Source organism: Brachycentrus maculatus, unplaced genomic scaffold (genome assembly GCF_059751285.1).
Source record: "Brachycentrus maculatus isolate JH-2025_06_01 unplaced genomic scaffold, ASM5975128v1 h1tg000054l, whole genome shotgun sequence".
NCBI lineage: Eukaryota > Metazoa > Arthropoda > Insecta > Trichoptera > Brachycentridae > Brachycentrus > Brachycentrus maculatus.
In genome coordinates this window covers 343,075-366,434 of record NW_028280808.1, presented here as the reverse complement: position 1 = coordinate 366,434, position 23,360 = coordinate 343,075, and the positions used below count along the sequence as shown (strand labels likewise).

General features: G+C 33.1%; 3 protein-coding genes across 4 annotated transcripts in view; 1 reads left to right on the top strand and 2 right to left on the bottom strand.

Annotated features, from left to right (window-relative positions):
• LOC148311968 (chitin synthase chs-2-like) overlaps positions 1–11,069 on the bottom strand; it is a 28,741-nt gene extending 17,672 nt beyond the window's left edge. For both annotated transcript variants that reach the window (XM_088277993.1, XM_088277994.1), the window contains exons 1-11: positions 10,935–11,069; positions 8,498–8,608; positions 7,404–7,651; positions 7,132–7,298; positions 5,803–6,130; positions 5,070–5,269; positions 3,824–4,142; positions 2,755–2,975; positions 2,205–2,308; positions 1,204–1,355; positions 221–483 (exon numbers count right to left, since the gene is read on the bottom strand). In XM_088277993.1, coding sequence (XP_088134119.1) covers positions 221–483; positions 1,204–1,355; positions 2,205–2,308; positions 2,755–2,975; positions 3,824–4,142; positions 5,070–5,269; positions 5,803–6,130; positions 7,132–7,298; positions 7,404–7,651; positions 8,498–8,595 — 2,100 coding nt within the window. In that variant the 5' untranslated portion in view covers positions 8,596–8,608; positions 10,935–11,069. The remainder of the gene's footprint in view (positions 1–220; positions 484–1,203; positions 1,356–2,204; positions 2,309–2,754; positions 2,976–3,823; positions 4,143–5,069; positions 5,270–5,802; positions 6,131–7,131; positions 7,299–7,403; positions 7,652–8,497; positions 8,609–10,934) is intronic.
• A 4,959-nt stretch (positions 11,070–16,028) lies between these two features.
• Positions 16,029–17,917, bottom strand: LOC148311967 (death-associated inhibitor of apoptosis 1-like). Its single transcript, XM_088278025.1, has one exon. The coding sequence runs from the start codon at positions 17,860–17,862 to the stop codon at positions 17,011–17,013; it is 852 nt and encodes a 283-aa protein (XP_088134151.1). The 5' UTR covers positions 17,863–17,917; the 3' UTR covers positions 16,029–17,010.
• A 1,735-nt stretch (positions 17,918–19,652) lies between these two features.
• On the top strand, positions 19,653–21,770 carry CSN8 (COP9 signalosome subunit 8). The gene is made up of 4 exons (XM_088278024.1): positions 19,653–19,863; positions 19,940–20,010; positions 20,436–20,617; positions 21,450–21,770. Exons 1-4 carry the CDS (start codon positions 19,798–19,800, stop codon positions 21,698–21,700), a joined length of 570 nt encoding a protein of 189 aa, XP_088134150.1. The 5' UTR covers positions 19,653–19,797; the 3' UTR covers positions 21,701–21,770.
• Positions 21,771–23,360: the final 1,590 nt, after the last annotated feature.

Sequence of the window (23,360 nt, the reverse complement as noted above, 5' to 3'; positions counted from 1 at the left end):
CAAGCACAAGAGCTCAGTCTCTTTTTTGGAGGGGCACAGTGAATCTAAAACTAAAAGTTTTAGAAAATGTATTGTGTTGTACTTAAAAATGTAACTATTTGAAATAAATAAAAAAAATATTTAAAAAAAATATCAGTGCTAATACGGTGTATGACTTCGATATTCTTCTTCATTTATGAGATATCAAAAAATAAAGGAATTAATGATGCAATTAAATAACCTGAGACCACCGTTTCCTGTGCCGAATTTTGTCCTTATTTTTGAGATGGCAGACAAACTTAGTTTTGCCGGGAAGGCTCCATTCCAACCTGCCGCCGTACGGGGTGGGGTACTTCTTGGGAGGCCGGATCCTGATGTGCGTCAAGTGAACTGCCGTGGCCGCTTCGTCCATGAGATGCACCAAGCTCTTTACATACGAGTTCACCAAATAGTCTTCGTCACTATCATCCACCTTGTCAAAACCATCGTCCAAGAAAATGTGAGCTAAAAATGAAGTAATAATGATGATAATGATTTTGGATAATTTGTATGGCGCCAATTTCATAAAATACTACTTCAAGGGCCCTTTACACTTAACAGTTAAATTTTGGCGAGAAAATTTGGCAGTGCAGGAAATTAACACTCACAAATTGAAACAAGACTCTCCAAACATAGCTTAGTTTAACAACATTTTGAGTGTGTCCAAAAACTTGTTCATAAATCTGGATTATCTTAAATTACAAGTTATATTTAAAAATATCTCTTACTTGGAGATAATGCGGATTTAAAAACAAGTTTTTGGACACACTAAAAATGTTGTAAATAAAAATTAGCTGGTCAAATTTTAGGCTTAAATAAATTGAAAATCACGTTTTCAAGGGTTTCTCAAGTATGTGAATATAATCCAGGATTCGGACCTCATTTACAAATGATTATCTTATTCCAACTATAATTGGTTATTAATAGTTGACCGATAGTCTATAGTTAACATGATGAGCTAATGATTATCCCGAAACCGGTAGTAGTGAAGTAGAATTTTAAGTGAATGATGAATGATAAGGAGAGTGATAATAATGGGGGTGTTTAAGTAGTCAGAACTTTCTCAATTTGACTAAAATTTCATTTTGTTTCATAATTTAAAAAAAACTTTGATCCTTCAGTTGAAATTTTAAAATAAAGTGTTACTTTTTACAAAAGTATTATTTTGTTAAAAAAAAATCTTACTCTCAAACTCATAGTAATCTGGGTCCACAATTTTCAAATATTTCTGGGCAACACGACGGGCGCACTGATCTTCGTCAAGCCGGAAAATTGACTTCAAGAACTCAATCATTTCATCTTTGGTTTCGTGCCACATAGTAGCGCATGCATAGATTCTGAAAAAAAATTCAAAAGATCTTTAGTTAGGGTCATGGTCGACGAAATGTAGGCAGGAGACAGATCTCCTGGGATGACGGGGATCAGGACCATCGAGGCGCTGTTTAGAGATGCCCAAGATAAGGTCAATTACTCACAAGTGATATTCGAGGTAAGGAGACCTGACATGACACGCACAGAAGAAATTGGAGTCATAGATTTAACCCAATGCAACACAAAGTCGGAGAATCGCCGGCCAAGGTTAATATATCACTGACTCACAAAGCCGGTAATTCGCCAGTTTGTTATTTATTTGATTTTTTTACATGAAAACTGAATTACAATAACTACGAACCAGTTACGAACAAAAAAATTATGCTTTTTGTTTTACCATTTTTATTTTGTGTGTAATAATGACATTGTTACAAAAATGCGTCAAAATGAAAAAGTGTGTTGTATGAACAAATTATAATATGTCATCTTTATTAGTGGTGCAATGGGTTAATGTCTTATCTCTGTTCTATGACTCAGCTGGCGGCTAGTCGATACTTGCTGTGCAATAAAATTTCCATACAAATATGAACTGGGGTCTTTTGGTACCTTGCTTCAGATCACATGTAATTTTTGGATAACCAGTAGGGGATAGGTTAAATTAAAAATATTGATATAAAAAGTTCCTAAATAGCTTTAAATCCAGTAATTATTTACAAATATTTGAAGACTGTCACAAAAATGTTAGGTATGGTTAAGTTTCCAAAGTACACATTTCTAATATGATTGAAATCACAATGCTTGTAAGCAACGAAAATATTAATAATCAGAAAATAAAGTGACAGCAGTGTCAAGAAGCACGCTGCGATTGTACTTACCTTGTAATATGATCCGATGGCTTTACTTTATCATTGTTTGATATTGAATCGTCCGAATGGATAGACACTGTTTCTTCTAGTTCTTTATGCATTTCCATCAATTCCTAAAAAATATGAGAAATTAAAACTTTATGATTCCTACACCAAGTCCGGCTTAACATTCGACATTGCATTATGAGCAAAGTTTCTTCTAAGAATGTCTTACTTATACAGCTTAGTACCATATATCTAATAAAATGTCTACATAATTGGTACATAATATTCATATAAAAAAATTGAATACGTTATTCTTTCATTTCTGACTTTGAAAGGTAAAAATACTTTTCCCATCCTTAAGCATCAATCGACCGAACGGGTAGAAATACCTTTCCCGCCCTTAGTGTGTTAACATTTCAGATGTTTTTTTTTTTTAAACAGAAAGAGAATCTTAAAAATCCATTAATATCATACAAATAGGTAGAGTGTGTTAATTCAACATTCCATCAGGGTTTTGGTCTTACATACACCCATGTTTTTTCACGTAAATATAATTGCTCAAAATAATACTAACCTCAATCCTCATATCTATTTGGTCATCACAACGTCTATTAAAAGCCATGGATTGGTCAATTAAAAGAGAATCGTACAAAGGAAGAACGAAAAGTTTTTCTGTTGAAGATAAACGTTCACATTTTGGTTTCCAGAGGTGGAACGTTATCCAAGATTGAGATACTAGCCAAAAGAGCCATATCCACGCCATTTCTTGGGATAGAAAATCGTTCAGGAAGTAAACTGCAAACAAAATACTTTATTTGAGATGTTTAATTCAGATTGAACACATTGGCTAGTACATACACATAAATGACTTCAAAGGAACATATGGCTGACCAGCCGGTATTTTTTGATAAGAAGTCTGCCTGACAAGAATATTAATGCTTTAAATATTTAAAAAAATATCTTATCTCGTATATCAAACATTTTTTGTTCAAAGGAATAAACCCGAAAGCCTCTACTTTTAGAGACTTGTCTGTAGGGAGGATAGTAAAGACAGGGAAGGTAAATGTAAAAAATACATCACAAACACCCAAACTAATTGAAAATAAATCTTTCATAAATTTATATTACAATCGGCAGGAATCGAACATGTGACACCAGTTTTGCAGTCCAGTGTTTACCCAAATATGGCATGACGCCTGTTATATAAGTTATTACAATTTAAAAAAATATTAAAAAGGTGTATAATACCACTTATTGAGTTTTATTTCATTACACATGACTAATTTCGAAAAGTACAGTTGTTTTGATCGACAGGTGACTTCTTCTTTTTAAAGATACTCAGGGATCTGTCTGTGCCGCCGCCTGTCGCTCTTGGGATGTTGACTGCCAGCTATCCCTCTCTACCTTTTTAGAGGTCTGCCTGGGAGTCTACGTCCTTCAGGGTTTTCTTGAAGGGTGACACGTGGAAGTCTATCTTCTGACATTCTGTTTACATGCTCATTCCAGTATCGCCTTTGTTATCGTCCCCACCTCACGATATCTTCCGTCTTATACATGCTCTGGATATCATGTTACTTACGCGGTCTCGCAATGTGTTTCCGGATAAAATATAATTTTAAATAATATAACTATAGAATGGTTACCTGGTGGGCTGATGAAGAAAAGATGGTCAGGAATAGTATTGTGGAAATAGCACGGATCTCCATTCCTCAGTCCGCAGAATGCAATCAGCAGTGAGACTGATACCGGCACAGTTAGATTGACAGGCAGTGCTAAACTGAATCCTTGGATCAAGATTTTGCAAGTAAACTTTCCAAACGCGTAACATACATACGCACATCCTATCTGTATGAAGAGCACATACATGGGAGTGAGTGGAGTAGATTCTCTCACAAATGCTTCTCCCGTTTTGGTCACATCTGATAAGTCAGGGAGAATTGTATCACTCAGTACTGGTTTTATCTACGAAAATAGAGTAAGATTAATACAAATTTAAACCTTGTTTAAGCTCTTTTAATTCTTCAAGCATCCATAAAAAAATTGACATATGTTTAAATAATAAAATATTCATAAATCATCCTCATACAGGAGAAAATTACCAATTGCATTTTTTACAAAAACGTGATTATTGACTATTTGACATCTTACTAGCTTAATGTTGACCTGGAAAAAATCCCAAAGCAATTTTAAACTTGGAAGTATAATATATTGACTTGTTAAACATGACTAACTGCATTGATGACAAAAGTGTAAAAACGGTTAAATAGCCCTCCTGAACATTTTACATTTTGTTAGTTGGTCACTTTCTCCTGTACGACTACGATATGTTTATGTATGAATAATAGAATATTCCATCTACATGTCATTACCAACATTTTTAGACTGGTGATGTCTGTGTTTTCTGTGAAATGATCAAATAATTATTATTTGTACTTTTATCTGCGCCCTGCATAGGGCACTGTGTCGTATTGATGCAGTAGCGTTAACCTTTCCGGGGGCATGGACATAAATGAACGTTGGTGGGATTTTTCCTCAAACGAGTATCGACGTTAACGAACGTCGATGTTCGTCTGTCGGTATGTTATGATGTAACTTGTATAGCAATGACATTTGTATGTAATTTTGTCATAAAATAAAACCTAGATATGATGAGTTTTATTTTTTTATTATTATTTTCACATAATCTATGCATTATCTTCATAATACATAGATTTTGTGAGAAAAAAAATCATGTAAAAAGATCCCACTCCCCAGAGAAAGTCGGACATTTATCGGAATTATTGTACTCCTGGAAAGGTAATTGCTTGAAGGTAAGGTGATCAGTCCTGCACTCTTTGTTGTGTACTGCCACTTGAAATTTAGTTTGAAAATCAAATAAAAGATAAATACCTCTTCAACATTAATTTGATGCACATCAAAGCCTTCCGAAAATAGATTGAAGAAATCATCTGTATTCTCCCCTTGGATCCATAGGATAATTACTATAGACAATAGGAAAATGCCAATTTTCCAAACTGACACAAACAGGTATGTGAAATGGCGTGAGATCTGAAGTTCATCTTTTACTTTTGAGAGGGCTTGGAAAAAACCTGTAATAAAATATTTATTATGAAATCTTTATCAATATACATATTTAAGATTGTTTCTGAATTGTTAACATAATTTTTGGAAGGTTGCATTTGTGGAGGTTAACCATAATCATAACCAAAACGTTTCATTTCCATTATAAATGATTTTAAGTAACCAGGAATTCTAGCTTGTAAAATTGTCACATGCGATTTAATGATTTCATATTGGTTTAACACAGGATTGGTCACGTATTATCACAACTTTAATTAAGATTTTGATAGAATACAGTAAACAGAACAGATTTGCATTTAAAGGATTTTTTGTGCAATCTTGGAAATGTAACTTTTTGGTGAGGACCTCCACATTTATGCTTTAATTGAATACATCATATTTTTCAGTAAAACTTTGTCTACAACATTTATGGTTGAAATCCTTCATCAAATGTATGTGAGATTCTTATTCTGAATTATACTTAAAATGTGATATTCAGGCATTTTATAGTATGGGAAATAATTCAGAATAAGTGTAATAAACTGTATTTGGATTAACTTACGGAATGGACTTTCATGGGAAACGAAATTCTCCCACCATCGAAGAGAAATGAGAACCAGTGCGATCGGGATCATCCAATGTGAAGGCCTTCCATCCAGGAGGGGCCAGATAATGAATCCTGTTATTTGGGCAACAATGGCTATCCCGTCAAATGCCATCTTAATGTTCCTTTTGGGATCCTTGAGTTTACGGGATAGCAGACTCAAGATTCCTGGCACCAAGCACACGCAGTTGGTCAGCATAACCCCTTTCACTACATCCATATCTGGTAAGACCACGTAGAACATGATCGCAAGACCTATTGTATGTGCTGTCTCAATGAAGGTAACCTAAGAAAATCGTGAAACATTTCATTTAGGAAGTAGAAAATGGAATAACAAAAGACTGAAAATCAAATATCATTTGGAAGGTTATGTGTATCTGTACTATTTATGCAATGGTGCATAGGGGACTATGACAAATTGACTGTGGGTCAAGACACCCGTTAACCAATAGAAGTGATCTTTATTTTCCATTTAATATATTTTTAAGAGCAATAATACTCTGATTCAATAGTTCCCGAACTTTTTATTGCTAGAATGGGTCAAGATTTGATAATTATACTGTGGCCTGCTGAGGGAAGAACGTTGATTGTTTATATTTTTTATTGTTTTAATTTAATAATTTTTGGTTTGTTATTTAAAAAAAAAAAAATTGTCCAGCAGTTCTTTCATCAACCCTGACCCTTATTAGTTTACTAATTAGGGTCGTGTACTAATCGCAAGTAACTGGAGACAAAATTCCAATTTCAATGTTTTTTTGGTTTCTCTCATACTCTACCAGTATGTACTTAAACTCTATGTAAAAGTACCAGTCCTCATACTCTACGTTAAAGTACGCAAATAGAACACTTATAAGTGTCTCCCGCTCTCCACCAACAGTATGTAAAAGACAATTTTAAGCATTTCATTCAAACAATGTCTTCAAAACAAACCATAATTTGAATGAAAAAGTTTTCAACAAGATATTTAGGTGCATTGTGAATATTGTAAACTAAGCATTTCTTTTCCATGTTATAATGGATAAATTTAAATGTTGTGTTTCACTCTCTCTCGCTGCTTGCTGATAGTGATGATAGCAATGATTTTTATTGGTGTATTCTTTATAGTCATTGTACATATTTTTATTTACAGTGTCAAAGCCATTAGCCGTTAATAAAATAAAAAATAAAATAAAAAATTGTACTAGAGATTGTACGTTTGTGCTGATTGAAACGAAGCCATTTTAGTGGTTCTGAGCGAGATGGTGATAACATTAAATTAATGTAAGGAAAGTATGTAATAAAACTTACAAATAAGAACTGCAAGAATGTAGGAGTTGTCCAGCTTTTAAAGAAACATATTCGCAGGCAACGCAAAAGTAAACCGAGTTCTGGAGTTATAAATGCAAAAAAGATACACCACATCCACGCAAATCGTTCAGAGTCTGGCAAATGTGAGATGAATTGTTTGTTTTTATCTAAAACAAAAGGTTTACATAATAAATACAAAGACATACACATTCAATTGGGTATTTTTTAAATTTTATTTAATTTTAAAAATAATAATAAATTTTTTAACGTACCAATGTCTACATTACAGTATGATATAATTCTCCCTTTTTGAAATTGCGATGTCATAAACAAGAGTGTTCCTTTGGAGATCACTCCAGACCCCAGGACTATAATAAATGTCAAAATATACGTAAGCACTTTGGCTATCTTCACGGACATTTCCAAACCTGCTTGACTCTCCATAGAGCCACTTTCCGTTTTGATCGGGGGGTCCCGGAAAACGTCCCATCCTTTAGTTTCTTGGGCCGCGCGTTGACTGCTGAAAAATAGATAAATTCTATATCAATAACAGATTTACAATTATAAAAAAATCGACTGACTATAGACAAAGTATAAGATCTTAATAAAAACCAACAAAATATCAAAGCATGCAAAAAAATTACAAAGGTTTTCAGTCTATTACGTGTAAAATAGAAATGTGGTACAGTAGATCTCCTTTAATTTGTCACCTTTGGGACTGGGGATATAGTAAAACCAAAAAAAGGTCAGATTATCAGAAAATAAAGAAAAATATGCCCTACAGTAAAATAAAAAGTCTCTGAACTCAAAAATGGCTGTATATGGTGTTGTCTATATTAAAAGTATAACTTTAAACCTCAAAATTAAAGGTAGCCTTAAGTAAAAAAAATACTTCAGTTATATGTAGTCACTTAGTTACTATTGAGTTGGAATACATAAATTTGTGGACTAGCTGGGGCGGATGAGGGGCTCTATTATAATTGATACTTTTTCGGTTGCCCGATTGGGATGGCACTCGTTACTATTTCTCAGTTTTTATTTTTTCTTGCTCTTAGTATTTTATGTCAAATTATAAAATATGCGAAGAGCCAGAAATAGGCAATATGTAAACAAATTTATACATTTGGCGTGACTAGCTTCAAGTGATTGAATCCAAAAATCCAATGTCGCTTATTTTAACAATTTCCTAGATTTTACAGTTGTGTCATGGTTTGTGATGCTTCCAATTGTTTTGGCAAAAGATCATCTCAACAAATAGTTAAAGCCCACATAAGAGTCTGCGGTATTATATTCAGAAAATATTCAAAATCAGATCCTGAGGTAGATCTTTTCATAGATAAACATAATAAAGTCAATTTGTAACAACCTTTCACCGTAAATTTCTTGCCCCAGAGGTGCATTCTCGTCGTCCGAACTATTATCGTCGCTTCCGTCATTTCTATGACGGAGCCCACTGGTATCCATGTCTCCTTACTTTCTGCAAGGTTTATACATATATACATGTTTACAATTTATTATCAAATACTGAATTATTTACCCAATGGATGATGTATCAAAACGATAAATATTTCATACCAATTTGAGATGAAATGTCTTTCATTTTTTTATAAAGAGGAAGATGGAAGTCTGAGCATCCCAGGGTTTACAACCTGGCATTTAGCTGGCTTATTTTGTACACTTGTGTAACATTCACCATTCTGCCCATCAATGAACATCCATATTGCATTAATTTTTAAAACTTGTAGATATGCAATGCTGGTGGATTTCTGTCACATGCTATTTCTTAGTTCATAGATTTGAAAGTATGGTCGATCGGTTGGCACCATCAGTTGAGAAATTTGTAAGTCTTGGGATGCTCAGACTTCTATCTTCTTTCATCAAATGAAAGATGTTTCCACTCTATTTGAGACACCTATAATATTATATTCATATGTGTACATCATTAAAGAATCACAATGCGTGTTACAAAATAATATCAAGAAATGATCGCACAATTTCATTGGGTCTGCTTCATTTCAATCAACACATTCATGTTTATTAACATAAGGTATTTAAAGATATTCATATCATTTTAAACATTAACATCAAAGCTTTCTTAATTCAAGCGAAAATCCTTTCCTTTGATTTTTTGTGTAGAGAGTGTAATTTAAAAAAATATAAATCACACTCTCTAAAGAGAAGATATTTTGTAAAAATGGCGCTATATAAATTCTTCTTCGTAACATTTATAAATTAAAAAATGTATTTCGTTATAATTTTTCTCATTAAAATGAACTGAAAAATGTAGATATGAGTATAAACAGGAAACAATGCAACGCTTATCTAACAATTAACTGATAAAATGATAATAACCAAAAATATGATAATTTATAAAGCTTCATAATCTTAGATTAACAAAAATTCTTTTGTGTTGATTTAATGAGTAATATTATTTCAGCTTAAATTTGTTTAAATAATAAGATAAAAGATATTTCATGTATTCAAGATAATATTTTTATTATTTTCTGAGGAGCGGCAAACATGTAAAATTTTACAATACAAGAAAACAAACAATACAATATACTTTTTTAAATGGTCGTTTCTATTAGCTTATACTTTAAACAATAATAAATAATCACAATATAATCGATACTATTAAAATTTAAAGAGAAATAAGATCCACAAACATAGTTAAATTAAACATATTGAAAATGTGCACTATCTATTTTTTTTCTTTTACATTCAACCAGAATGAGCTACAACAACGCATAGCGGGGTAAAGCTAGTGATTAATATAGCTGTCAATATGAAGGTATTTAACTAAGTATAAAGAACAATATATATGAACCAATTTAGAAACCTTGTTCATGAATCACTAGAACTTCACTAGAGACATCTATTGGTGAGATGTAAAGAAGCTTTTTATTAAGCAGAAACTCTTATATTAGTATGTGAGATCCAAATCCTGGATTATAATCACACACATGAGAAACGCTAGAAAATACCATTTTCATTTTTATTATTAAGCTTATAATTTGACCAGACAATTTATTTACAACATTTTTAGTGTGTCCAAATACTTGTTCACAAAATCTGGATTATCTCCAATTACAGGAGCTATTTTCATATTATTTTTTGACATCTCATCAAAGATGAAGAAGAATATGGAAGTCTGGGCATTTCTGGATCTCACATACTAATATAAGAGTTTCTGCGTAATAAAAAGCTTCTTTACATCTCACCAATAGATGTCTCTAGTGAAGTTCTAGTGATTCATGAACAAGGTTTCTAAATTGGTTCATATATATAGAGCTTCCAAGAATTTGAGTAGTGTGGTTGTCAATAATGGGTAGAATTGGTGAATGTTACACGTGTGTAAAGTGATCACTTAAACCAGCCTCTGACGGTCGTAAGCCCCGTAAATGCCCAGACTTCCATATTCTTCTTCATCTTTGATGAGATGTCAAAAAGAACAATCATTTGAAAAGAAAACAAACTCGCCACCGATATATTATACAATATAATAATAGGGTGGATTATACAACAAATTTCGTCTGCCTCTGAGGTGTAATGGTTAGCGTGTTTAGCTAACATGCTGGAGGTCCCGGGTTCGACTCCCAGGGGTAGTTAAAATAAATAATAGTAATTTTACACTGCAACATTTACTTAATATTACCGTGGACTGTTCCCGGATGCGCTGGAGTGATCTCCTTACCTTCATGCAAGTAACAATCAATAAAACACTATGTCAATACGATACAGAGCCCTATGCACCATTAGGTGTGGATAAGGGTTAGAAAAATATACTTAAAATTCTGATTTACCTTAGAAATATGTGTAGTTAAAACATGTTCCTCTTAAAAGCACTTGACACCTGTTAATTTTTTTGTATACTGATATATTTATCATAAACTAAGACATATTACAATTGTCTCGCTGAATTCTTTATAATGATTGACTCATTCGTAATTGAAGCAGAATGATTGCAGAAAATTTATCGATGGCAATAATAATTATCTTTAATTTATCATTCCAGATAACATACTCATAGATATCTTTGATGTGGTTATAATAAAAAGACGAATTAAATTGTGTTTACACATACACATACACCCACACACACACACACACACACACATACACACACATGTATGTGCACACATGTAGGGAACTACTGTTGCCAGATTTTCATCCATGACGTTTTCTAGGGAACTAAAAATTAGAAATCTTTCCACTGGTTGTTTATGCGCTAGTGACATATCACTCACTCCTTTCAACAACGTCATATATCCAAAATTGTCAATTTTCAGTTGTGCGTGTTTTCGGAATGCCCAGAAAATGTACTAAATCATAGGCATATTTTTAACTTAATATTTACCTGCTACAGGGCAGAAAGTGTTGTTTTTGCATTTTGAAGAAAAGGTATTGTTTAATTATTTTTTCAAATATCCAAAATATTTTTTAAATGGAGAAAGAACATTCAGGTTTTACCTAAAAAGATCTGTTGCACAGTGAAAAGTTCAACAAATGGTTTGATATTTATTTTTAATACATTGTATTATATTTTTTAACTTAAAAAACAATCTCCTGAAAAATCAAGTTTTTTGATATATGACGTTGTTGAAAGGAGTGAGCGACATGTCTAATAATGACTATCAATATGTAAAATATCTAGTGTGGAATCTTAAGCTGAAATATTCAGTATTTATATGTTTAAAGCTGAAGAAATTTAAAATGAGAAATATATTACAGTTACTGATTTGCGCCCTAAGCTACAGCTTATTCAGCTTGATAAATCTGGCACAGAGTATGGGTACGTTATGGTCCCCACTGACCAGAGCCATTTCGTTGTAATGTGCAACGTTACGATGCGAGCGTTCATATAGTCAGTACAGCGAGCCGAGCGCTCCATCCATAGCCGGATGCTCGCCGCGAGCGATGTTACGACGATACGTTATGACGAAATGCTCCAGTCAGTCCCTACCATAAGATTTAAAATACTTTGTGCTACAGTTCGTTTTTTCAAACTTTTATATAGCAAGAAAATTTTTAAAAAAACTGTGAGTTTTTTGTTTCTTTTAAAATGATCGATTATGGATTATGAAAAGTTGCAGTCAGGCGAGCGATATTCTGCAATGTTGTCAGATTATTTTTATCTCATATCTAAAGTTAGGGATTATTTAATTAGGAATGTGATTCTTTTCAATGTTTACGATTGTTTTTAATATTCACCTACTTTTGCCCCATTACTAACATTAAGGCTAAGAAGAAGTTTCTAAATAGTTTAACACAGGTAGGAATCCAACTTCCCACCCAAGCATCCACCCTTCTTTCTGAACCTAATTCTAGAATTGCGGTCATATTTTCTAAAATGATAAAGCTAAACGCATTTAAAATATGATTTTTTATTAATTGTTTTTATTATTTTGTTTGTAAATAAAAATAAGACTTGACACTGGCAGAAACATCCTCTCACTGGGTGACAAATACAAATACAAAAAAATACAAATTTATTAGTAATAAAAAATTAAATAAATAAAAACATTGGGGCTTTACAACTAGCCACGATGGATGGGTTGTAACCACTGGTAAAAAAAACTTTTAATCTGTCAACTAAGAAACGGTCAAAATTAACATTGTTGGAAATAAAATTTTGAAGGTTATGAGAAGATAGCAGATCTGATGTTAGGTACAGACGGATCTGGGACGCATATGGCGGCTGTAATTTTTTTCTTTATTGAGTCTGGGCCATCATGTTCACGCATGAATTTTAACACACCGGGTGATTTTGTGTCATAAATGTGAAAGAGCAGTGTAATATTAACAAATAAGTAGTCCTCGTGATCCTAAAATTCATATGTGAAAGTGATGGACTAGAGACAATACAGAAAAAATGTACAGCCGCCATATGCATTCCGGCTCCGTCTGTACCAAGCATGAAAATCTCGCTTTTTCGCTATTTCACAAAAAATAAGATATTAATATTATCATTCTTGTATTTCCTCCTGGAGCCACCTTTCTGTCAAGTAGCTTTCACCGAGTTGTAGCCCCAGCATCCTAGCACCCCCCCCCTTCATCACGACCCACCTGGAGTACTTTGATCGCATCCTGCAGCCGTTGCCCATCTATTGTAAGTGTGTAGGTTTAACCGCTTCATACTTTTGAACGAGTCACGCTCGCGCGCTAAATGCGTTCCAATTTCTGCTAGCCCGAGTGACACTCGCCTGTTTCGACTTGCGTTCTATTTTTAGCTAACTCGAGTAATGCTCGTCAAGGTTAGCGATGTATATTACGCAATTGGAAGTTGCCCGCAGTTGAGATTGTGCGTATTTTTGAGCTGCTTATTTCGTTCTTACTATATTATGTTTACTTTTTCGTGTATGTATGACAACAACAAAAAAATATCTTGTCAATAAGATTTTTTTTTTCAAATAAAATCCCGAATGGAGAGTGAATTGGAAGATATTGATAGTGAACCTGAAAATATTGATATTGAACATTCCGAAAGTGATTCCTCTTCGTCAATTTGGAGTTCCACATCAGAAGAAGCACATCCCAGCCTGCCTCATAGTTTAGATCAAGGGTGGCTAACCCGCGGTCCGCGGGCCACATGCGGCCCGCAGCGTCCTTACGTTCAGCCCGCAGAATGTAATTTAAATCAAATGTAAGTTATTAAAACCAATCGAGTTTCTGTAATTACATGAAATGCATATATTCTGGTGAAAAGAAACTCCAATATCGCACTGAGTGGCCATTGATAAATCGGTTTTATAAAAAATAAAATTGGTAATGTTGTTTGATTAATGTGTTCTTATTAATAATTTTGATTGTTTAAATTGATAAAAATGTTTATTACTTTACAAATACAATTTTTATTGGTTCAATGGGTGTTTTCTTCTTATATCTGGTTGAAGTAATGTTTCCTTTTCACAATTACCCTGATTGTACTTTCTGATTACTTCTGCATTCAAATTATTTATAATACTTTTTTTTAAAATCATATTTCAACTCCGGACAATACCTGTAAAACTAATATTTTTTAATGTTAAGGAAACACAGATTTAAAAAAATATTTTTTTTTACTTATTTGTATATTATATCAAAATACTTCATATCGAAGTTAAATAATTTTTACTAAAAACATCACGATATTTTCAATCGATCATTATAGTAGGGGGGGAGGGGGAATTATCATCAAAAATCATGGCCAAAGACTAAAAAACATCCCCATCGATCAATAATAATTTAAACATAAATAAAACAAACACAAGATGTCTCGAAAAGTAAGTACCTACCTATATTGGTAGACTTTAAAAAAACTGCTAATAAAATTATGATTTTAATACCATTAATATAATAGAGATGTCACTAGTATTAAAAGATTATTGGCTTCTGTTTGCATTTTAATTTTCATTGCTGAACCAACATATTATGTGTAACATATCTATATGGTTTATTTTTATAGATATGTAATATAATCAGTGCTTAAATATTATTTTTCCCAAAAGATTGTGTTATTATGAAGGCTTGTATCAAGCAGGCCTCAGACGGCTGAAATACAAAATGGTTTCCGGCGGTCAGATTCGGTTTTTTATAAATTATTTGAACAAGGTAATATTTAAAAAAGGACAACATCCCTTCATAATAAATTGACGTTACTATTTTCTGTGGTTCTCCTATTTACTGTCGCAGTATTCTCGTATTTTTATTCACATGAAATCATAGTGATTTATCCGGAAGAAAGCGGATCTCCTAGCTTCATAATATATAAGAATGGACAGCCTGCCACTATTTACGACTGCCCAAAATAGAGGCACTTTCTCACAAGTGATAGTAAATGTTGGGGACCTGACACAACACGTAAAGAAGAAGAATACCCTTAATTAAGTACAATAAATATATATTGACTGTAAATCCCTCTCCAAGCACAAGAGCTTAGTCTCTTTTGGAGAGGCACGGCGCAACTAGAATTAGATATTTTCACCGATTCTACCCATGATTGACAACCACACTAGTCAAACTCTTGGAAGTTCTATATATAGGGTTCAATTTCGAAACATAGTGCTTGAATCAATAGAATTGCACTAGAGACGATTGGTGAGATGAAAGAAGCTTTTTATCGAGCAGAAAGTAATGACGGAAAAAGAAAACTACGTCGGTCGTAAGCCTCGTAAATGCTCAGACTTCCATATTTTTATTCATCTATGTTGAGATGTCAATAAATAAAATGAAAAATAACTCCTATAATTGGAGATAATCCAGATTTGTGAACAAGTATTTGGACACTCATAATTTTGTAAATTACAAATACGCCAAAAGCAATTTTGATTAAAAAAAATACAGTATGTACATTTATTCAATGCATACATATTTTCAGTACCTGTTTTATCAGTTACTGATATGACAAAGTTGTTTTATTTGAAATATCAAAGGTACCAAGAACTGATACAATACGTGTCTGCGTAATAAACCGTTATCGATTGATGATTGATACCGGTTTTTTTTCCAAATTTTCCTGGTAATATTAACATACTATGATAGATAAGATAATAAGTGTGTAGATATATTTTATGTAAACCTTCTAGATAGATGATTACACTGGCCAACAGTTTACAACTTTTATTTTATAACTGGCATGAAAATAACTGATCTTTATGCACTTTGCATAGCTGAATTCAAAAACGAAAGAACAGATAACACTAAAAAACACAATTATTGCACATATTCGAAAATAAAATAAAGTAAAACTAAAAGCTAAAAAAGATATGGTGCAAATAAAAAGAAATAGGAAAACATTGTAAAAAAACAAGACAATTACATATTTAAATGGTTAGTAAATTATAACTAATAATAAATTTTATTATAACATAAACACAAGGAGGACTGGTATTAAAAATAAAACACATTTAATGCTGTTCTGTTTGAAGAGTTTTACTGTTTTTTTTTTCAAATATATTTTTTTTCAATAGAGGAAAACATTTTTATGGATTAATAAAGACTAAAATACTATTATTTTATTGAGATTTTTCAGGTTGGCAGGTAAGTGATTTTTTTTTTATTATTTACAAAAATACTTCAATTTCATACTATTTATTATCGAATTGTGGTAGAGTGGGTTCAAACTGAGAAACTCAGACTCAAGAGTAGGTCACACTAACCACGGGACCACAACCCGACACATATATTTCCAATGATACATACATTTCTTTTTTTAACCTCCGGGAGTGAGTTTCTACGGACAATACTGTATCTGGAGAGTCAGTTTTTTGCTATTTTTTTTACTTTTTATAATTTTATAACGTATTTTTATGATTTTTTTTTATTTACACCAGTAAACATGATTAACGAAGCATCAATAATTTTGCCGTAAATCATGTTTTAAACATGATTTGATATAAATCATGTTTTGTATCGCCGTACATGTGCGTCCATACTCCTTTGAGGAAAATTTGGAATGGAATACTCCCGGAAAGATTAGTAAATTTGGTAAAAGATTTTTTTACAAATAATTATTTAACTAGGTGTGTAAAACAAAATTATCATCCACAAAAATAAAACTTCAAATAAATAAAGAGCTTAAAATATTGACTTATTTTTACCTAGTTTACTAGGGTAATACGATGGACATAATTTAAATAACACATTTCAATATTCGTTGCAAACATAATTGATAATGTTTGTTTAATTTTATTTCTTTATTTTCTGCCTGCCAAAGACAATCATGTCTTTGACAGGCATAAATACTGTAAATTAATGAAACCGAGAATAAATCCATTATAAAAATTAATGAATACACGATACTTAAAAAAAGAATTCACAAATTTTGTGCAGAATTCTTATTCTGTGTTAAAAATATTAATCAGTTTCAAAGTTGCTGAATTATTGTTCTGATTAGGACACTTAAGCGAAGTATAGTTTTACTAATCCAGTTCTTTCTGCTCGGCACACAGGGCATTTAAGTAACGACAAAGAACATTGGGCGCATGCAACTACATGACCGCAGGGGACGAAACACATGTTTTTTACCGCATTGTAGCAGATTTTGCAGATAACTTGATCATTCAGCTTTGTAGGCAGTTCCGATAAGTCCTCTTGAGCGAGCGATTCTTGGAGTAGTGGGTCCTTTGTTTTGCCAGCTTTTACTGTATTTATAAAATTCTCACTTTTCATTATATTCAAATAAGTGCACTTATCAAAATTTTTCGCGTGTTCTTCCCAAGGAATGTCGTCATCTTCCCAGTCTTTGAGACCGCCATCGCAGTAAAAGCAGATCGCCATGTCTCCTACACCCTTGTAGAAAAATCCCGCCTCGGCCATTGCGGCGGGTTTCTGGCGCATGCGCACCGGCCAAAACTGGAAGCTCGCAATGCGGGAAGCCAACGTGCTGTAGGCATAGTGGGCAGGTTTAGGTAAACCTACGTAGGGTCCGCACTCGTCTGTTCCCATAGGAACATTTCCGACGGGCTGCTTTTTGAGGAAGGGGCATGAGGTTGCTTGCTCTTGGTGTGCCACCACTGGGTTATCTACTGTGTCGTCGAGTTTAAAATTGCAATAGCGACATTTCACAATGCCCGGGTCTTCAGAATAGTATAACCCTGCATGCGCCATTTCCCTCTTTGTCGAGTCTGAAGCCTTCCAGTCCTTCAGAGTGCCTAGTCTGATGTCTTCTCGACGCATGTCGACAGTGGACGATGGTCCTGGCTTACTTGACTTTAACACATGCCCGCAGTGGTAGTTATCATGGCCCTCCATGTATAATAACTTGTGAGGATAACCTCATAAACGTTGCAAATAAACTAGTTACATGGCGATAGAATAACTCCTTATATTCAATATTCTCTGTACATACATTTAAATATGATAATACATAATCTTATCATTTTTAGTGTTATCATATTGCTATGAGCGCATTGTGTTTGAAATAAAGTTTTATCTTACTTTTCAGTGTGTGTCAGACAATTTTCAAAGTAACTATATTTTTAATTATTTCTTTTTATATGATAATTTCAAAATACTAATAATTGACTGCTCTTTTTAAGAAAAATAAATTAAATTAATGTATTAAAAACAATAACAAAAAACCTGGTTCATCTATACTGATGTACTTTGGCAAAAAGTAATGGGCGATCCCAGCAATAAATTATTCTCGCACACACTGAGATTTTAACAAAAAGATTGGGTTATTGAAATTGAAGAAATATTGACACAACTATAATTTTTGGAAAGATGACTGAGTAAGAGGATGGTGATTGATTGAAATGCTATTTAGTTGTCTTTGGCTATTCATTTTTGCCTTGCATACAGTTTATTGAATTTCATCAATAATATTTTTTCTCTCCATCTTTCACAAATCAATTTATAATAGAAAGCAGATGTTGATAAGTTATCTACCATTATATGCAATTCTGGATTGGCGCCTTAAGTGTACCAATCACCTGTCTTGATATAGTTTACTATCAATAGAATGTGTCATTATTGTTATGCAGCAATGAACATAAATAAACATATTTTTTACTTCGGACTTAAATGAAGGCACCACAAGGGCACCGCATTTTTAAGATTATCGAAACTTACATGAGGGTAAAGCGACATTCAGAAGATAAACATTACTTACATTTCGTAAAATGACGCAGTTTTAATATCGACATATTATTATTTGTTTATTTAAAGAGAAATATTTGTGTAGTGCAGTGTCGGGCTGTGGTCCTGTGGTTAGTGTCGCGGACTCAAGTCGGAGTTTCTTGGTTCGAACCCACTCTACCACAATTTGATACCTATTTCTAAACATGAGCCGCTTAGGCTCACAAAAATAGCATGAAATTGAAATATTTGTAAATAATAAAAACACATATATTTCTATTTAAAAAAATATATATATATTTGTGGTTTTGATGATAAACATGAGTATGTCAACTTTATTTTATTTTCGTGAGACTAAGCGATTCAATAATAGGAAGGTATAAAGTTGTGGTAAGGTGAGTTAGAATCTAGAAACTCTGGCTAAGAGTCCGCGACACTAACCACGGGACCATAACCAGATATTTATATTTTATTTTAGATTAATTGTGTTAGTGACGTATGTCCGCCCAAAAAAGTGAAAATTACAACGAATGCATCTGCATTTTACATACTTTAGTTATGCCTCTATTTCTATTAAAATTTTAAAAGTGGTTATTTTATGTACCTACAGCAGTTATAAAATCGGTCGGGTTGTAGTCCAGTGGTTAGTGTCGCGGACTCTTAAGTCAGAGTTTCTCGGTTCGAGCCCACTCTACCACAATTTGATACCTATTTCTAATAATGAGCCGCTTAGGCTCACAGAAATAGTATGAAATTGAAACATTTGTGTGAATAATAAAAACACAAATATTTCTCTTTTAAAAAAAAATATGTATGAACTAATCCAGGCATCATTATTTTGAGTTTTACCCATATTATTTTATTGTCGCGTTGTTGATGCTTTAAAGTAGGTACGTATTTCCTTGTCATCGTTTTAATTTATGGTTTTTACTTTTAAATTTGACAGATGCGTCAAATGAATTGGTAGTCTGTGGTCAAATGTTTTCGTTTGCTGTTTCGTATTCTTGAAGTTTCGTTTTATTGTAAATTCATTGTAGGCTTTATGTTCATTGTGCATTCATATAGCTTATTAAAATAAAGAACGATCAAACTAATCGTCATTTTCCAATGAAAACCATGTCGGTTCATAATTTAGTTAAGCTTGCATCTGATCTTGAAAAACAGGAATTGGAGGTTATAATACTAATATCTTTCGTCCTTTGGCTTTATAAATATGAAACATTGTGTTGATTCTTCTTTTGTTTTACAGTCACCAAAGGGAATTATTACTCCACAAGTTTATTCTCAATTGTTGGCAATATATCTTCAACAAAATGATTTGTAAGTAACTTAGCTTTCGAATTTCACCGTTTTGCCGATGATATATCAGAGTACTATTCAATGGGTTTTGCGAACTTTCTCGGATATTTAAATATTAAGCATACTTATATATTCTGTCATTGTAATCTGCCAGGCGTTAAAAACTGCTAGAAATATCGATTTTCTTGTTTTTTGGATTGAGTTGGAATAAAAATCGGAAACGATTTGAAAGTTATATGTCCTATATGCATAGAATTTTTATGACTTTTAATTCGCTCCGACCAATGATTTTTCAGTAAAGTAACTAATCCACACACTTAGGTATATTATATGCGTAGATTATATACTATATACTTAGCATATTTGATATTTCTTACAAGATTCCATAATCAAAAGGTTTTGAGGTTTTCCAGTAGCATTCCGGAAATAAATATTAAAATTTTCAGATGCAATGCAAAATATCTGTGGAAAAGAATCCCACAGAGCGTGCAAAGTACCAACCCAGAATTATGTTTAGTTTGGGGTGTTGGACAGAAAATGTGGAGGAAGGACTTACCGGGCACTTACCAGGCGATATCATCGACTGTTTGGTCGGAACCTATAGCTGACATCATGAAATCCTTAGAAGGTAATACAGTGTTAACCCTTTGAACTCAAGACATTTTTTGTATGACATACCGTAACTCGAGTGTAATTTTTTTCAAATTTGCACAAAAATAGTTGATTTTGAAATTTAAAAAAAAAAAAAAACTGGAAATAGGTATCATGCAAATTGACAATAAACCAAACAATCTCTTCTTCTTCTTCTTCTTCTTCTTCTTATTTATAGGCCTCACGGCCTGTTTTTAAGAGGGATTAGCCTCCTGCGACGTCGATTCCCAACTATCGACCCATCTCTTTGGTGGTCTGACTCTGGTTCCCCTTCATTACGAATAAATTTTTCGCCTTTTACCAAACAATATGTGTTTAAAATGTTTTATTTAAGATAACACTGTTTTGATGTGATGTACGAGGGTTGTCTGAAATGTTTCCGACCTAAGAATGATATAAGTCTTTTTATTTTCAAATTTATATTTATTATTGTACCTTTTTACATATATACACTTCTCCCAGCGAAGCTCCCATCTCTTAGATCCGTCCAAATAGTAGTTGGCGTCTTTCCCTGCAAATAGTCATTTACGAAGGTGATGGCTTTCTCATTCGATGAAAATTTCTGTCCTCCGAGCACAACTTTTAGCTTAGGGAACAAAAAAAGTCCCTCGAGGCTAGATCTGGTGAGTAAGGAGGGTGGTCAGTTCAAACCGTAATTTGTGAATTTTTGCCACGGCAACAGTTGAGGTGTGAGAAACATATTTAGAAACATTTCAGATAACCCTCGTAACGGCCTATGCACCATTTTGTTTGGATAAAGGTTTGAAGTAGAAGATGTAGATTTTTTTTTCAATTTTATTTTATTTCAGAAAAGGTACGCGAACGAGCCATCACCCTGATTGCCCAGGCGTATAGTTCTGTGTCCGTAGAGACAGTTTCATCCATGACAGGGCTCACCAATGAAAATGTCCTAAAACTATGCAAAGACAAGAATTGGACTGTTCAAGAAGGCGGCAAAATGATAATCCCAACCAAACCGCAGTCCTCGGCTGCTCCGGTAACTTCCAGTGAAGACCAACTCTATAAACTAACAGAATTCGTTTCCTTCTTGGAAAACTAACCGTGGATCTCATTTTATCTATAATCTATGTAACTTTTGTAATAAATTACACTTAAATTGTTATAAAAATGGCATTTTATTTCATACCATCCAACACTAATTGTTACTGCTAACGGTACTGGAACACTTGTGATGAGGAAGACGGAAACGCGCAAATAAAGACTATTATTTATTTATTAAAAATTACAAAGTTATAAGTGTGAAAATAACAATTTGACACCAATATATCGAAAATTATAACAATTATTAGGGCGAGAAGAACAAAGCGACACCAATAAAAAAAGGAGCGAGCGCAATGTATACACATTTTAATATTAATCTAATCTGAGCACGAAAATATTGGTCCTCCACCCCTTATATACGATTTTAAAGGAGTTGCATGTGGTGGGGACAATATTGTGAACATTTAAAACTTAATGAACTGCGTCTCTTTGTATCCTGCAGACACATTGTTTGCGGCTTAAAAGCGTCTTTTACATACGGTAGACACTTATAAGTGTTCTATTGCTTACTTTTGGTATAGCGCAAGACGCCAACAAACATAGTACAGATCGGAATTGGGTTTTATGTGATTAGTTTACTTGTGATTAGTATATGACCTTAATTATTTTACTAATCAATGTTGGGATTGATTAAAAATCTGCTTGACAACAATGTGTTAATATCGGTGAGTAGTCAATCGATACTGATGACATATTATGTCAAAGACACATCTTTTCATAAAACATTACTTCATTATAATTACACATGAGTTAGTATTTGTGTTATCTGTGTAATCCATAAAGAAGTTTACGTGAAAGAAGTATACATACAATATTAAAGAACTAATGTCTATAAATAAGCTGTAAAAAATTTTCACTATACAGTAGAAACTCAATACTTCATCACTCCATGAATTGGCATGTTCTGTAATTTGTATCTCTCCCTGCCCTGCCCACAAAAATACATTGAACTGACACATTGTTTGCAGGAAACGCTTAAAAGAGTCTTTTACATACTCTTGGTAAAGAGCGAGAGAAGGTTATAAGCGTTCTATTTGCTTACTTTTTGTAGACGCGAGATGCCAAAAAAACATTGTACAGATCGGAATTGGGTTTGCGGTTACTTGTGATTAGTATTTGACAAGGGTCACAACCCTCAGTAATGAGGACGAAGATTGAGAACAGAAGAGAGTGATTAGTATACTGAGAGTCGGGCGGCAGACTGTCTGAGTATAATTAGGGTTGGGGATGATGAAAAACTACCCGGCAACAATGTGTTAATATACATCAGGCTAGTTGTGGCTCATTGTTTAATGACGTATACTCAAAGACATTACCGACACCGACAACTCCCAATAAGATGATAAGAATGACATTTCGCATTATCAAAGTATTCATAATAAAGAAGCAGAAGGTATGTTAACAGAGTGCATGCAATACAGACATTTCAAAGCTAATCGCAATGTGGCAATTGTGTTATTATGCAATTACGAAAGGATGTGAAAAGTAAGTTCAAAAAACGATTAAACATTTTTTCAATACACAGTATGTGTACTCTGCAATAAATGCGTCCAAATATTTGTAAATGCAATAAATTGAGTAAAAAGGTATTATTATAATGACTGTATTTTTTTTCTGTTTTTCAGACCTACTCTATAATTTGTCTTTCTGTAATTCAT